Source organism: Scyliorhinus canicula, chromosome 6 (genome assembly GCF_902713615.1).
Source record: "Scyliorhinus canicula chromosome 6, sScyCan1.1, whole genome shotgun sequence".
NCBI classification, from domain to species: Eukaryota; Metazoa; Chordata; class Chondrichthyes; order Carcharhiniformes; family Scyliorhinidae; genus Scyliorhinus; species Scyliorhinus canicula.
In genome coordinates, this window is record NC_052151.1 from 32,358,926 (window position 1) to 32,375,417 (window position 16,492).

Here is a 16,492-nt window from a genome sequence, read left to right on the forward strand (position 1 = left end):
TCAGGCACTCACGTGCCTGCCATCAAAGTTCTTGGGTCTTCAGGTTGATGATCTCACCTCCAGGAGTTGCCTGTCAATCAAGGCCAGCAGCTCCTCATACCCGGCAGATCCACTGGGAACGGTGACCACTGCTGGGCCTGTAGGGGATTGGAGACAAGGAGCAATCCTGAAGGCCCCAGATCCCAGGTAGGTGGTGTGGCCTTGACAGGGCCAGTCTGGCTGTTCCCAGTGCGAGGGGGAGGGGGTATTGGGGTGTGGAAGGTTGGGGGGGGGGGGGGGGGGGGGGGGGGGGGGGGGGGGGGGGGGGGACTGTGCTCCCACTCGGCCATCTTCTGCCACTGGCAGGACCATCCTATGGGCACAGGGTGCCCGAATGAGAAGGCCATCCTAGCCCTCAGTTTGCCAGTGGATGCCTGGCAGCCTGCCCATGTGGCATGAAGACGTGGCCACTAAAGGGTCTGGATTGTCCTGGAGGTTAGCAATCCAACCATAACCATCCCCTCCCCTCACCTAATTGGGGAGACCCAAGGAAGGAGCAGTGCTCCGAAAGCTAGTGTTTGAAACAAACATGTTGGGCTTTAACCTGGTGTTGTAAGACTTCTAATTGGGGAGAGGTCAAGACGGTGACAGCCTCTCCAAACTACTCCTTCCCAACCAATATGAAATAGTGAACTTAAACCCACCCCCCATACCCGGCTTGGTGGTATGATAGCACAGTGGTTAGCGCTGCTGCTTCACAGTGCCAGGGACCTGGTTCCAAATCCCGCTTGGGTCACGGTGCGGAATCTGCACGTTCTCCCCGTGTCTGAGTGGGTTTCCTCCAGGTGCCCCGGTTGCCTCACACAAGTCCCAAAAGACGTGCTGTTAGGTGAATTGGACATTCTAAATTCTCCCTCTGTGCACCCGAACAGGCGGCGGAATGTGGCGACTGGGGGATTTTCACAGTAACGTCTTGGCAGTGTTAATGTAAGCCTTCTTGTGACACTAATAAAGATTTTTATTATTAACCCAGCTTATAAACATGCCCTCCCGAGCTGGGGGAATTAAATTCGGCCCAGTAGCACGCTACCACCACCTGCTCAGGGCAACAAGGGATGAATGATAAATATTGCCCTTGCCAATGACATTCATATCCCAACTTTTAAAAAAGGAATCACTGAATATTTGCCTTCGGGCGAAATGTTCAACCGGACTCCAGTCTGAGAGTTAGGCTGATTAAAAAGACTTTGCGATACTTTGCAAAGATAAGAGCCTTTATCCATTTACCCTAAAAGGACACATAAACTGTTGCAAAGGAACGTGCTGTTTTACAAGTTGGTTGTGAAGTTAGTACAGTATTTTAAGAGCAGTGATCCAGCAAGAAGTGGGACTGATCCATGTGATTCGAACAAACACCTCACAACTGAAGTGCTGGCTGCTCCCCTGAATATTTCCAGTAAGAAGTCTTACAACACCAGGTTAAAGTCCAACAGGTTTGTTTCAAACACGAGCTTTCGGAGCACGGCTCCTTCTTCAGGTGAATGGAAAGGCTTTCCATTCACCTGAAGAAGGAGCCGTGCTCCGAAAGCTCGTGTTTGAAACAAACCTGTTGGACTTTAACCTGGTGTTGTAAGACTTCTTACTGTGCTCACCCCAGTCCAACGCCGGCATCTCCACATCCTGAATATTTCCAGCATTTTGTGATGTTGTTCCCTGCTGCCTTTGTGGTGTAAACATCGGTAATCCAGTCAGGCCTAGGGAGGAGGGCTAGGCCACCAGAGGGTCACCAGCCTGGGTATAACTTTCTGCTTCTTGTTCGCCCCACCGCAGGAGTAGCTATTTATTAACTTGCAAGGCAATCACATGCCGAGATTTAACAGCTGTGCGCACCATTGGAAATAAAGCTAGTGGAGCATTACACTTTTAACATTACTGTACATACATCATTAAAGTAACTGCAATTTAAAAATTAATCTGCTGTTTAAAAAAAAAACCCTGCACCTGATTAAGACCCTCCGAAATAGCCCCAGGAGTGCTTCAAGGAGTGCTTCCCGCACCAGCCTCCCCGGACAGGCGCCGGAATGTGGCGACTAGGGGCTTTTCACAGTAACTTCATTGAAGTCTACTCGTGACAATAAGCGATTTTCATTTTCATTTCAAATGAGCGGGCGGGAAACCTAGAGCAGCAACAGAGCCTCGGGAGGTCGAGGTTTGGAGGGGGGGGGGGGGGGGGGGGAGCGATTAGGGTGGGGTGAGGGACGGCAAGTAGTGATTGGTGTTCAGGGGATTGCAATCTGCAGGTAATGGGTAAAGTAAATCAATATGTCAGATGCGTGATAAACTTCCTGACAAGACTTACAGGCCTTGAAATGCTGAAAAACGAGTTCAAATGCAGCCCCCTTTAAATGCCAAGGGAGTTATTTTGAAACACGCCTATTGCGTGGATGTAGGTAAAATGCAGAATCCATCTCGCACACAGCTAGGCCCCGTTAACAACAATGAGATTGATCGGGTTTTAAAAACAAATTTAAAGTACCCAATTCTTTTTGTTCCCCAATTAAGGGGCAATTTAGCGCAGCCAATCCACCTACCCTGTACATCTTCGAGTTGTGGGGGTAAGACCCACGCTGACATGGGGAGGATGTGCAAACTCTAGACAGACAGTGACCCAGGGCCGGGATCAAAATCGGGTCCTCAGCGGCGTGAGGTAGTAGTGCTAACCATTGCGCCACCGTGTTGCCACGAGATTGATCAGTCAACCTATTTCTGATGGTCTTGGTCAAGGAAGGAATTCTGTGATGTTTTTATAGGAGGGAAAACTGAGAAAATGTTGTAGAAAGGGACTAGATGCACCTGCCACTATGTGTTTGGGATGTTGGGAGTGGTGGGGATGGTCAGGGTGGTGCAGTTATGTCCTATAATAGGCAACTCCCTTCACTAACCACCCCTACCCCTACACAAACCAGTTGGTGATAAGCACTGGACTCGGATATCTGTACATCAGGGTTACAAGCACCTTGCAACTCTATTACAGATTGCTGGAGAAGATATCTGTCTTCTAGTTGATAAAGGAAGTATCTGGAGGTTGTGTAAAAGGAAACAAGCTCATGTATCCAAGAGTTGGTGTCTATCCTATTGGACTGCAAAGAGGAGAGCAGCTGTTGACGAAGCTCTTTACCTCCAACAGCTGGAACCACCATTCAGCTAGTTTGCTATATCCATCTTGGAATTACGGATGATAATGACAATGCACTCACACAATTCATATGGGTGGCACGGTAGCACAGTGGTTAGCACTGCTATTTTACAGCTCCAGGGTCCCTGGTTCGATTCCCGGCTTGGGTCACTGTCTGTGCAGAGTCTACACGTTCTCCCCGTGTCTGCATGGGTTTCCTCCGGGTGCTCCGGTTTCCTCCCACAGTCCAAAGATATGCAGGTTAGGTGAATTGACCATGATAAATTGCCCTCGGTGTCAAAAAAGGTTAGGTGGGGTTACTGGGTTATGGGGACAGGGTGGAAGTGTGGGGGATAAGTGAGGCACTCTAATCGAGGGCCGGTGCAGACCCGATGGACCGAATGGCCTCCTTCTGCACTGTAAATTCTATGATAACTGTTGCGGAGGTGGCAGGGAGGGAGGAGGACCCGCCTACTGGTGGGTCTGCTCCTGGACCTGGCCACAGTGGCCATTGATAAGTGCTGGCAGTCAAGGAGCACAATTCGTATTGATCATCACACTTGTCAGAAGCTCCTAGTGCTCCCCATCCAACTTTTCAGGGTCCAGTTATATACGGACCAATGATGAATCAGTAATGAAGATAAGTGGGGTCTTTCTGGGTCAACATGTGTGCTGATGGCAATTCAGAACCATAGAATCATAGAAAATAGAAGCAGGAGGAGGCCATTTGGCCCTTCCAGCCTGCTCCACCATTCATTAGGATCTTGGCTGATTGTCCAACTCAATAGCCTAATCCCTTACTGATTAAAAATCTGTCTGTCTCAGCCTTGAACAGACTTAATGACCCAGTTTCAACAGCCCTTTGCAGTAAAGAGTTCCACAGATTCACTACCCTCTGAGAAGAAATTCCTCCTCATCCCTGTTTTAAATAGGGCAGCACGGTGGCGCAGTGGGTTAGCCCTGCTGCCTCACGGCGCCGAGGTCCCAGGTTCGATCCCGGCTCTGGGTCACTGTCTGTGTGGAGTTTGCACATTCTCCCCGTGTTTGCGTGGGTTTCGCCCCCACAACCCAAAGATGTGCAGGCTAGGTGGATTGGCCATGCTAAATTGCCCCTTAATTGGAAAAAATGAATTGGGCACTCTAAATTTAGAAAAAAAAAGAATCCCTGTTTTAAATGGGTGATCCCTTACTCTGAGGTTATGTCCTCTGATCCGAGACTCTCCCACAAGAGGAAACATCCTCTCGGCATCTAACTTGTCAAGCTCACTGACAAACCTAATTTGTCTCAATAAGGCCGCATATTGTTCTTCTAAACTCAGCGAGTACAGGCCCAATCTACTCAACGTCTCCTCATAAACAAATCTCCCATAGCCGGGAGCAATTTAGTGAACTTTCTCTGGACTGCCTCCAGTTTCAGTATATCTTTCCTTAGATAAGGGGACCAAACCCTTTCACGGTATTCCAGGTGTGGTCATAATAAAGGAGCAGGAAATGGCTGACATTCTTTGGTTATCTATTTAAGATACTATTTGCACATTCTTTGCTCCTTATACATAATTTTTTTTAAAAATTCTTTATTCTCCTCCTTTTTCGCATTTTCTCCCAAATTTACACCCACCAACGATAAACAATAATCAGCAACAAATGTCAATCCCCACATCAATAACAACGATCCCATCCTCCCACCAAACCCAAAACATTAGCCCGCATGTTCACATGAACAACTGACAAGAAGGGATCAGGAATCACCCATGGCCCCCATTAACACCCATCACCCCCTCCCCTCCCACCCATCCCCCAACTAATGTTTGATGTTATCCAGTTCTTGAAAGTGCACAATGAATAATGGCCATGAATTGTAGAACCCCCCCATCCTTCCTCTCAATTCAAACTTAACCTTCTCAAGAGTCAAGAATTCCAACAGATCCCCCTCGCCACGCCAGGGCACAGAGTGGAGAGGCTTCCCTCCAACCCATCAGGATCTGCCTTTGGGCGATCAACGAGGTGAAGGCTACAACATCTGCCTCCGCACCCGTTTCCAACCCCGGCTGGTCCGACACCCCGAATATGGCCTCCCGGGAGCACGGGTCCAGTTTCACGTGCACCACTTTAGAAATGATCCTAAAAACCTCCTTCCAGTAATCCTCCAGCTTTGGACAGGACCAAAACATATGAACGTGGTTAGCGCCTCCCCCATCCCCCCCCTAACATTCACACACACCTTCTACTCCTTCGAAGAATCGGCTCATCCTTGCCCTCATGAGGTGTGCTCTGTATACACCTTCAGCTGTATCTTCCCCAACCTCACACACGAGTTGGAGGCACTCACTCTCTCCGGTGCACCTCACACCAGAACCCCTCCTCCATATTCTCTCCCAACTCTTCCTCCCACTTTGCTTTCATCCCTTCCAGTGGTGCCTTCTCCTCCTCCAAAATAGCTCCGTAGACCGCTGACACTACCCCCTTCTCCAGTCCTCCTTTCGTCAGCACCTCCTCCAGCAATGTGGAGGCCGGCTCCACTGGGAAGCTCTGCATCTCCTTTCTGGCAAAATCTCGAACCTGTGTGTATCTAAACATTTCCCCCCGCTCCAGTCCATACTTCGCTTCCAGCTCCTTCAATCCTGCAAACCAACCCCTAAGAAACAAATCCTTCAGTGTCTTAATCCCCTTCCCCTCCCATTTCCGAAAATTTCCATCCCACCTCCCTGGCTCAAATCTGTGGTTCCCCCGAATCGGCATTTCCCTTGACCCTGCCCCCAACCCGAAGTGCTGGCGAAACTGCCTCCAAATTCTCAATGAAGCTATTATTACCGGACTCCCTGAGTATTTCCCCCGGAGCCATCGGGAGCGGTGCTGTTGCTAGTGCCTTCAATCCCGACCCCCTGCACAAACTCTCCTCCATTCTGACCCACTGGGAATCAACCCCTCTGACCCACCTCCGCACCTTCTCAACATTCGACGCCCAGTAGTAATACACCAGGTTTGGAAGACCCAAGCCCCCTGCCTGCCTTCCCCTCTGTAGCAGCACCTTTCTAACTCTGGCCTCCTTCCCTCCCCATATGAACGAGGTAATCCTTCCCTCAATCTCTCTGAAAAATGCCTTTGGCAGGAAAATCGGCAGGCATTGAAAAATAAACAGAAATCGTGGCAACACGTTCATTTTAACCGCCTGTACCCGACCCACCAGTGACAGAGGGAGACCATCCCACCTTGCCAGATCAGCTTTCACTCTCCCCACCAAACTAGAAATGTTGTACCTGCGGAGCCCCCCCCCCCCCCCCCCCCCCCCCCCCCCCCCACTCCCGGGCAACCTGCACCCTCAGGCACCTAAAGTGAGTCCCTGCCCTACGGAATGGCAGCCCCACCACCCCTGCCCCCACCCCCGGCTGAGACACCACAAAATACTCACTCTTGTCTAGATTCAGCTTGTACCCCGAGAAAGACCCAAACACTCGAAACAGCTCCAATATTCCCCTTATCGACACACTCGGTTCTGACGCGTATAACAGTAAGCCGTCGGCATATAAGGACACCCTATGCTCTATCCCCCCCCCCCCCCCCCCCACCCCCCCCCCCCCCCCCCCCCCCCCCCCCGCACTATTCCTTTCCATACCCCCAAACTTCTTAATGCGATGGCCAACGGCTCCATCACTGGGGCAAACAGCAGGGGAACATAGGACATCCCTGCCTCGTCCCACAGTGGAGAGAAAAGTATCTCGAGCTGATATTGTTTGTGCGGACACTCGCCCTCGGCTCCTTTATATAATAGCTTTACCCAGTTCACAAATCTTGGCCCAATCCCAAACCACTCCAGAACTGCCATCAGGTACCCCCATTCTACCCGGTCAAACACCTTCTCAGCGTCCAATGCCACAACCACCTCTGTTTCCTACCCTTCCGCCGGTGCCATAACAACGTTCAAAACCCTTCTAATGTTTGAAAAGAGCTGCCTCCCTCTCACGAACCCCGTCTGATCCTCACCTATCACCTTCGGGAGGCACTCCTCCAGCCTACCCGCCAGTACCTTCGCCAATACTTTTGCGTCCACATTCAGAAGTGATATGGGCCTATAAGACCCACGCTCCGTCGGATCCTTATCTTTTTTTAGCAACAGGGAAATCGATACCTGCCCCAAATCGATACCTGCCCCAACACCCCCTTCCCTATCACCTCTTCAAACATCCCCACCATCAGGGGTGCCAGCTTATCCTTGAATTTTTTATAATATTCCACCGGAAACCCATCCGGCCCTGCCACCTTCCCCGACTGCATCCTCCCAATCGTAGCCATGTCTCCCTCCCCTAACCTCAGGCACCCCAACCCATCTAGAAATTCCTGCATCTCATGGTCTCCCCCGGGTGGCTCTGATCTGTACAACCTCTCATAAAATTCCTCAAAAACCTTGTTGATCAGACCCGGAGCCGCCACCAACTTCCCTGCCCTATCCTTCACCTGCACAATTTCCCTTGCTGCTGCTTCCCTCCGGAACTGACCTACTAACTGCCTTATCTCCATGTTCGTAAACTGCCCCCCTTGCTTGTCTCAGTTGGCGCACCGCCTTCCTGGTAGATAGTCGGCCAAAGCTCGCCTGTAGTTCTTCCTCTTTTCCAGCTTTGCTGGGTCCCCATCCTCTGCATAACTCCTATCTACCTGCAACATCTCATTTATTAGCCTCTGCCGCTCCAACCTCTCTTTATCCACCCTGGCCTTAAACAATTTGTCCACCCTGGCACCCCTCACCTTTGGAGCCTCCCAGACGACCACCTTTGACACCTCACCCGTACAGTTGAAACCTACATATTCCTTAATTACTTTTTTAATTTTGTCACAGAACACTTGGTCCCCCAAAAGTCCCTCATCTAATTTCCACCCCGGCCTCTGCACTACCCCCTTCTCCAGCACCATATCCACCCAATACCAGCAGCACAATTCAATTTCCGTACCAGCCTCCCCGAACAGGAGCCGGAATGTGGCGACTAGGGGCGTTTCACAGTAACTTCATTTGAAGCCTACTTGTGACAATAAGAGATTTCATTTAATTTTTTCAATGCGGAGCATGATCTGACACTGCAATTGCTGAGTATTCCAACCCCTTAACCCCAGCCAACAAAGCCTTCCCCACCACAAAAAACTTGATTTGTGAATATACCTTATAGACTGCTGAGAAAAACGAGTACTCCCGCTCCCTCGGGTGCAGAAACCTCCAAGGGTCCACCCCCCCCCCCCCCCATTTCCACCATTAGCCCAGCTAACGCCTCCCCCCCCCCCCACCCCCACTAATGGGACCAGTGTGTGCGGCCATGACCTGTCCAACCTTGGCTCCTGCACCAAGTTCCAGTCCCCCCCCCCCCCACTATCCGTTTGTGTCCAAGTTGGGGATGGTCCCAAACATCTTCTTTGTGAATCTCACATCGTCCCAGTTGGGGCCATAAACACTTAACAGCGCCACTAACCTCCCCTCCAGTGTCCCTGTCACAATCATATACCTTCCCCCCCCCCCCCCCCCCCCCCCCCCCCCCCGATCTGCCACCACCTTTTCTATCTGGAAGCGTACTCTTTTGCTGACCATTACCGCTACCCCTCGAGCCCTTCCATCAAATCCAGAGTGAACCCAGCCCTTTTTAAGTCTCACCTGGTCCTTCACCCTCAAGTGAGTCTCCTGCAGCATTGCCACATCTGCTTTCAAATTTTTAAGATGCGCAAGCACCCTTGACCAGACCTCCTGACCCCCTCACGTTCCACGTGACTATCCTAACTGGGGGTCTCTCACCCCCCCCCACCCTTCTTATCCACCATCATCATAACACCGGGCCCTGCCCCATGAGCCTGACCTGCCCCTGTCCATTATTAACATCGAACCCCTTCCCCACCTCCCAAAAAGCCCCCCCTACATTTCCCCCTGAAACAACATCTCCCAACATCCATGCCTTCCCTCCCCCTCGCTCGCCTCGTAGGCCCATTGAAACCTGCTATCCAGGCTCCAACGTCCGCAGCCCTCCTCTCACCTCACCTCCGTTTACTAGCTGACTTTAGTTAGTTAGCACGGGTGGCTCCCCCCGCCAAGATATACCGTCCCCTCCCACCCAGTCCCAGAGAAAGAAAAAGCGAAAACAACAATCCAACCCATACAATTCACTGAACTAAGATATAACCGTCGCAACACAGAATGCCAATCAACCCAACTAGTAACTTAAACACTGTAACAATGTGAAGAGAAGTAAATTACAATACACGTCAGTAAAAAGAAAGTTATAATATTTATACATTTTTCCAGCTCCCCAATCACAGTCCACAGTCTCTCTTCCAGCTCCGCTCCTCACGTCTGTCCCAAGCCTTCTGCCCTGACGAACGCCTCAGCGGCCTCCACTGTCTCAAAATAAAAGTATTTGGCACCATACGTCACCCTCAGCTTCGCCGGGTATACCATACCAAATCGCACCCCCTTCTTGTACAGAGCCGCCTTCACTCGCCCGAATGCCGCTCTTCTTTTTGCCAACTCCACCGTCAAGTCTGTGGTGATATGCATCACTGTAAATACACAAGGGGTTAATATAAATACACGTAGACTAGCTAGACACTAGAGGGAGCACCAGAGACATGACACACAGACATTCAACCAATAGGTCAGTAAGATAGGACACAGCCAATGTGCATTTACGACACACACAGAGGAGACACTACCACAGGAGGGCATTACACCGACCCCTATAAAAGGACACAACACACATGATCTTCCTCTTTCCAGTGGAGACACTCGGTGTGTACACAGGGTTGATTTGAAACACATCACACCCACCACGTGGATTGTAGCAGACTGGTTTGTCGGTCTGAGTAGCTATAGCAGGATTAACAGGAGTGTCTAATCCAAGTAGGAGAATTGTTAACAGTTTAAATAAATATGTTAAAGCTATCTCCAAGTCTGAACCTTCCTTTGTCAGAGTGCACATCAAGGAAGCAGCTTATGCTACGTCAAGAGCATAACAAAACAAAGTCCTAGTAGATCCGAACTCCGGCACCATCCCACTGCACCCCACGCTTCTGCTTCACCCAGCTTAACACCTTCTCCTTCATGCAGTAGTTATGGAAACAGATGATAACTGCTCTTGGCGGCTCATTCACATTGGGCTTCAGCCTTAACGACCGATGAGCTCGGTCCAGTTCATACTGAGAGGGGTTCTCACCCTCCCCCATCAGCTCCGCCAACCTCTTACCAAAGTACTCTGTTGGCCTTGGACCCTCTCTCCCTTAGGGCAAGCCCACAATTCTTGGATTGTGCTGCCTCGAGCTTTGCTCGGAGTCCTCTGTTGACCTCCGCAGCTCGTCCCCCATCGAGGTGAGCTGGTCGCTGTGCTGCAACGCAGCCTCCTCCACTTCCTTCATCTTCTCGCCCTGCTCTCTCACCTCGGCTGATGTCTGCCACAGCTACTCTCTCCGGGGTGATTGCCTCCTCCACCAATGGCTCCAATGAGACCACCGTCTCCTTTCTCAAAGCCTCCATGTGCCTCGCAAACTGCTTTTCCAGCTCCACTGCCATCACCTCGGTCATCTTCTCCACCGTAAGTAGTGCGGCCCCACCATGCGGTCCGGCACCCGCCACCTTGTCAGCACTTTTGCTTGTCCTCTCATTCAGTGGCGAGCCCGCATTTCCTCCCTTACTCGGCGCTGCTTTTTGCATCCTTTAACGGCTTCTTATTTTTCCTTTTTCTCACTCTTCCTTCTTCAATCTCAAATTTCTTTAAAACTTTCCTCTTTTTTTTGTATACCGCCAGAATTTCCCTGGGACCGGGCTTCAGTCTTGCCACATTCTAGGCGGGAGCCACCCGCTGTGGGACATCTCACCTACATCGTGCCCTGGCTTAGGGCCTGCCGCCTTGGCCTCCGCTTGGCTCTGCCCCCGCCGCTACCGTCAACTTTTCTGGGGAGAGTAAAAACAGAAAAAAATCTTTTTCTTTTCTGCATGTGGTCTTTGAGGCCTTCAGCTTTCTGGGGAAGGCCTTGGGGATTAAATCGTGATCCTCGCTCCTCCTCCACGTGCAGCCGCCCCGCCGAACCCACCGGGACCAGTCGCTCGCCTCCCGCCCTTTCAACCCTCCCGCTCAGTGAAACGGAGCTTTTATCCTATCACCAGGCGAGGGAGGCAGGGCCGACACCGGAGAGGTTTATTCTTTGCCAAAAAATTCACGGGGAACCCCCGAGAAAGACCGCGATATCGCGGACCAGTGGGAGCTTCTTCCGAACGCGGCAGACGCCACCGGAAGTCCTGTTTCTTTTACATTTTAATGAAAAAATAAATATATATTTTGTTGTGTATGCGAGTCTTCCTCAGAGAATCATAGAAGCTTGAAGCATAGAATAGTAATAATAATAATAATTATTATTATAAGGAGGCCATTTGGCCACCCTGCCCGTGCAGCCTCCTCAAAACAGCAGTCCTTCTGAGTTACACATCCCCGTTTTTGGCTGTAAACCTGTGAATTCCTCATCCTCACGTACATGTCCAACTCTCCCAAATTATTTATGAAATCAGCTTCCGATAACTTCTCGGGTGGAGCGTTCCACATCCTAACCGTTGTCTGCGTGAAAACATTCCTCCTTGGGCCGGGTTTTTGGCCCTCCCCACGGGCAGGACCTTTCGGTCCCCATCGAAGGTGTCCCTGTGGCAGCCTCCCTGGCAGTAGGGAGCCATACAGAATACTATGGGCCTCAGTCGGACTGGAAGATCCCGAGCACCAATGACATGTTGTCTCCGCTACTGGAAGCACACTGCTTTCTCCTGTGAAGGGGAGAGCTGACTGGTAGTGATTTAACCTGAGGATCACAACACCCCAGGCGAGGGACATGGTTGAATAACCTCAGCTGGTACAGGAATTGAACCCATGCTGTTGGCCACGCTCTGCATCACAAACCAGCTGCCCTGCCAACTGAGCTAATCCAGCCCCCAAGATTTATGGATTTGGACACTAAAGGTCCCTGCTCACCTGCAATTTACAAAATTGCGCCTTTTATAGTATGCTGTTATCCTACAAAGCACATCGCTTGTACTGTCTACCATGCCTACTTCACCATCCTGTCTCTGCCATCCTAGTCTAGGACTATTCTCATCATGATCTTCCACTTTGCCAGGTTTCCGACCATCTGAAACCTTTATAATGCTGCTTTCTCCACCTGGATCTGGACCATTTATAAAGATTGAACCAAACACTTGTCCCAGTCTGAAAAATGTCCATCCATCCTTCGCTCCATTTCACTGAGCCAATTTTGTATCCATACCACCTGCACTTTCCCCTTAGTGCCCTGGGCTTCCTGCTTCTTAATAAACTGCCTCTGTGGCACACTTTCTGAAAGTCCACATATACATTCACTGCCCTACTTTGATCAATCTCCTCTGCTACTTCCCCAAATAATTCAATCAAGTTAGCCAAACATAAATAAACTTTATCCACTTCTCTATTCACGCATTCACCTGTCCCTTCTTCCCGTTTCTACACACACTTCACACATGAAACTGAGAGCTCCTTTTCTGAAACTACCTCTGCCTCCTGCAATGCTGACTAACAGACCTCAACACTTTCTTAACAAAACTAAGTAATCGCTTCCGAAATGGACCACAACAGCCGGCTCTTTCTCTTCTCCTTGTGGAATGTTCTGCACCCACTCAATGATGTCTTTTGCCCGGGCACCATGGAGGCAACATGATTTGGGAATCAATGTTGAGTTTACAGAATGTCCTGTCTGTGCTCTTATCTATTGAATCCTTAATGACTAGGGAAGTTCCACTCTTTGGGTAGTCTCTTGTGTGAAGTCAAATGTAATAATAATATGATAATTTTTATTGTCACAAGAAGGCTTACATTAACACTGCAATGAAGTCACTGTGAAAAGCCCCTCGTCACAGTGGCGCCTGTTCGGGTACACAGAGGGAGAATTCAGAATGTCCAAATTACCTAACAAGCACGTGGGAAGAAACCGGAGCACCCGGAGGAAACCCACGCAGACACGGGGAGAACATGCAGACTCTGCACAGACAGTGACCCAAGCTGGGAATCTAACCTGGGACCCTGGAGCTGTGAAGCAACGGTGCTAACCACTGTGCTACCATGCCGCCCATAATGTGCCCCTGTGTCAGGAGTTGTATTCTTACCACAATGTTGCCAGCAGTCATCGCTCTTTGCAGTATTCAAAACTGAAAACCAGCTAGTGGGCGCCACTGACTGGGGGTGGAGGGGGGATTCCTGCACTACCTCTCTCTTACCTTGTCTGGTGGTCACCCAATTTCTCACCTACTGCTCCTTTTGTAGCTGGGGAATGACCATACCTTGGAACATATTCTCTAGCAGAGACCCAGACCTCCAGATGCATTTTGTCAAAAATAATACATTTTTACTGGCTTCACTGGCGAGGCCAGCATTTATTGACCATCCCTAGTTGCCCTTAAGAAGGTGGTGCTGAGCTCCCTTCTTGGACCGCTGCAGTCCATGTGGTGTAGGTGCACCCACAGTGCTGTTAGGAAAGGAATTCCAGCATTTTCAACCAGCGACAGTGAAGGAACGGCGGTTATATTTCCAAATCAGGATGGTGAGTTTCTTGGAGGGGAATGTCCATGTGGCAGTTTTTCCAGGGATCTGTTCCCTTGACCTTTGAGATGGGAGTGAATACAGCTGTGCTATAAAATTCTGAGCTTCCAGTTGGTGAACTGAACCTTTCCCATAATCCCTCTCTCTGACTTGGCTCACCATGCCTGGAATCAGATGTTCTCCCCGTTCCTACCTCCACGGCCACACTTAAAGCGGAGACTGTACCATTTTTAAAACAGGTTCATATGAAAAGAAGAAACAAAAACTAGGAAGACGTGTGGGCAAAGGATAGTGAAGTGGGATTAGAGTAGAGATCTTCAGCGGAAGAGCTGACAACACCGGTGAGCGGGGCTTCCGTGCTGTCAATTATATGAAGCTCTTGGGTGTGATCTTCCGACTGTACACGCCGGCATGATCTTCTGGTCCTGCTGACGGCGCACCCTCACTGAGGATTCAGTCGGAAACCCCATTAACCGGGCCGGCACCGGAAAGTCCTGCTTTCGGCCAATGGCAGGCCGCCTCCCACCGCTAAGTAACACCCAGCGGGGGAGACCAGTGAATCTCATCTATTAAATCCCAAGGGTCGATGACTTACAATGTGGAAATCATAGAATTTACAGTGCAGAAGGAGGCCATTCGGTCCATCGAGTCTGCACCAGCTCTTGGAATGAGCACCCCACTTATCCCCACACTAGCCCCGTAACCCAATAACCCTACCTAACCTTTAGGACACTACGGGCAATTTAGCTTGGCCAATCCACCTAACCTGCACATCTTTGAACTGTGGGAGGAAACCGGAGCACCCGGAGGAAACCCGCGCACACACGGGGAGAAGGTGCAGACTCCGCACAGACAGTGACCCAAGCCGGGAATCGATCCACGCTGCCCACAATCTTTATTCTCACAAGAGGAGCACACAGGAACTAACTCAATTCAAATCTACATGCTAAACCATTGCAGCCTTGTACTGACACTTGGCTTCTGATTAAAATTGAAACTATAGGGCAGCACGGTGGCCTAGTGGTTAGCACAGCTGCCTCCCGGCGCTGAGGTCCCAGGTTCGATCCCGGCTCTGGGTCACTGTCCCTGTGGAGTTTGCACATTGTGCGGAGTAGGTGGATTGGCTACACTAAATTGCCCCCTTAATTGGAAAATAAAATAATTGGGTAATCTAAAATTGAAACTATACAGTAACGCCTATTTCCTTTCTCTTTTGCAGATATTCGCATTTATAGCTACCGTGCTCTATGTAGTTCACGCAGTGTTCTCGTTCAAAAGGTGGAAAACGGTGTAACTGTTTTCGAGGTGTACGGAAAATGTCGAATTTGGGGAAAATAGCTCTCGATATTGTCTCTCAGAAAGCTGATCTGTCTCCACTCAATTTACAACACAGTCATGTGATTCTACATTGTGCCTGGGGTGGTAATTTTGCATAACCTTGTTTTAATTTTCCTTGCATTTTCTTTATTCTGCACACCCCCCCCCCCCCTCCCCCACCCAACTTCCCAGTCTATTCCATTTCATTATGAAGTATAATTGAACTCTAGAGCCATTTTGGGAGTTACAGAGAAAAATCCAGAATCCAGCTCAACACAGGCTAAAAGGAACATTAAAAAATATGCAATTGCTAAAATTCAACGTGTGGCTCAGTGTACCACGTGCCGGAGAGCGATATAGAAATCTGGTCGTCCATACATTCCTCACTGGAAATGAAAATGGAGGCAGGCTGAGGGTGGGTACAGTTACCTTAGCCAGTCCTCCCCTTAATTCACCCCCCACACCTCCCAATATTGGAAGAATATGAAGCAAGCAAGCTCCAATATTCACATTTCTACCTTCAGACCCTGACAGGTTGCACACTACCCAAAGCTTGCTTTCAAACAGTGTTCAGAAAACAGTCAATGCATCTTCTTTATCTATACCAAGCTGTGACCATGTCAGAAAATCGTAAGCACAATACCGCAGAGGCTAGAAATCTGAAATATAAACAGAAAATGCTGGAAGAACTCAGCAGGCCAGGCAGAAACCTGCTCTGATCAAAGGTCATGAACTGTGCTGATCAAAGATTGCTAACTGTTTAGTTCAGAGATCACAACCTATTTTGATCAAAGATCTCATTGTTCTGATCAAACATCACTGATTGAGGGCGGCAGAGTGGCGCAGTGGTTGGCACACGGCTGAGGATCCGGATGTGATCCCGGCCCCAGGTCACTGTCAGTGTGGAGTTTACATATTCTCCCCCCCCCATGGGCCTCACCCCCCACAACCCAAAAGGTGTTCAGGGTAGGTGAATTGGCCACGATAATTTGCCCCGAATTGGAAAAAAAGAACTGGGTACTCAAAATTGATTTAAAAAAAAAAAAAAGATCATGAATTGTTCTGATCAGTGATTACAAACTGATTTGATCAAAGATCATGGATTATGGGCGGCACAGTAGTTAGCACTGCTGCCTACGGCGCTAAGGACCTGGTTTGAATCCGTGCCCCGGGCCACTGTGTGGAGTTTGCACATTCTCCCAGTGTCTGTGTTGGTTTCACCCCCATAACCTAAAGATGTGCAGGGTAGGTGGATTGGCCGTACTAAATTGCCCCTTAATTGGGAAAAGAAAATAATTGGGTAGTCTAAATTGATTTAAAAAACCAAAAAATATATAAATTTTAAAAAAGATCATGAATTGTTCTGATCAAAGATCATGAATTGTTCTGATCAAAGATCATGAATTGTTCTGATCAAAGATCACAAACTGTTCTGATCAAATATCAT

The 16,492-nt window shown here is 49.6% G+C and overlaps 1 protein-coding gene across 1 annotated transcript in view; it reads left to right on the forward strand.

Annotated features, from left to right (window-relative positions):
• The window catches only part of LOC119967078 (myelin and lymphocyte protein-like), a 34,395-nt gene extending 18,465 nt beyond the window's left edge, over positions 1-15,930 (forward strand). The window contains exon 4 of the mRNA XM_038799129.1: positions 14,948-15,930. Within this exon, the coding sequence (XP_038655057.1) occupies positions 14,948-15,022 (75 nt within the window). The 3' untranslated portion in view covers positions 15,023-15,930. The remainder of the gene's footprint in view (positions 1-14,947) is intronic.
• Positions 15,931-16,492: the final 562 nt, after the last annotated feature.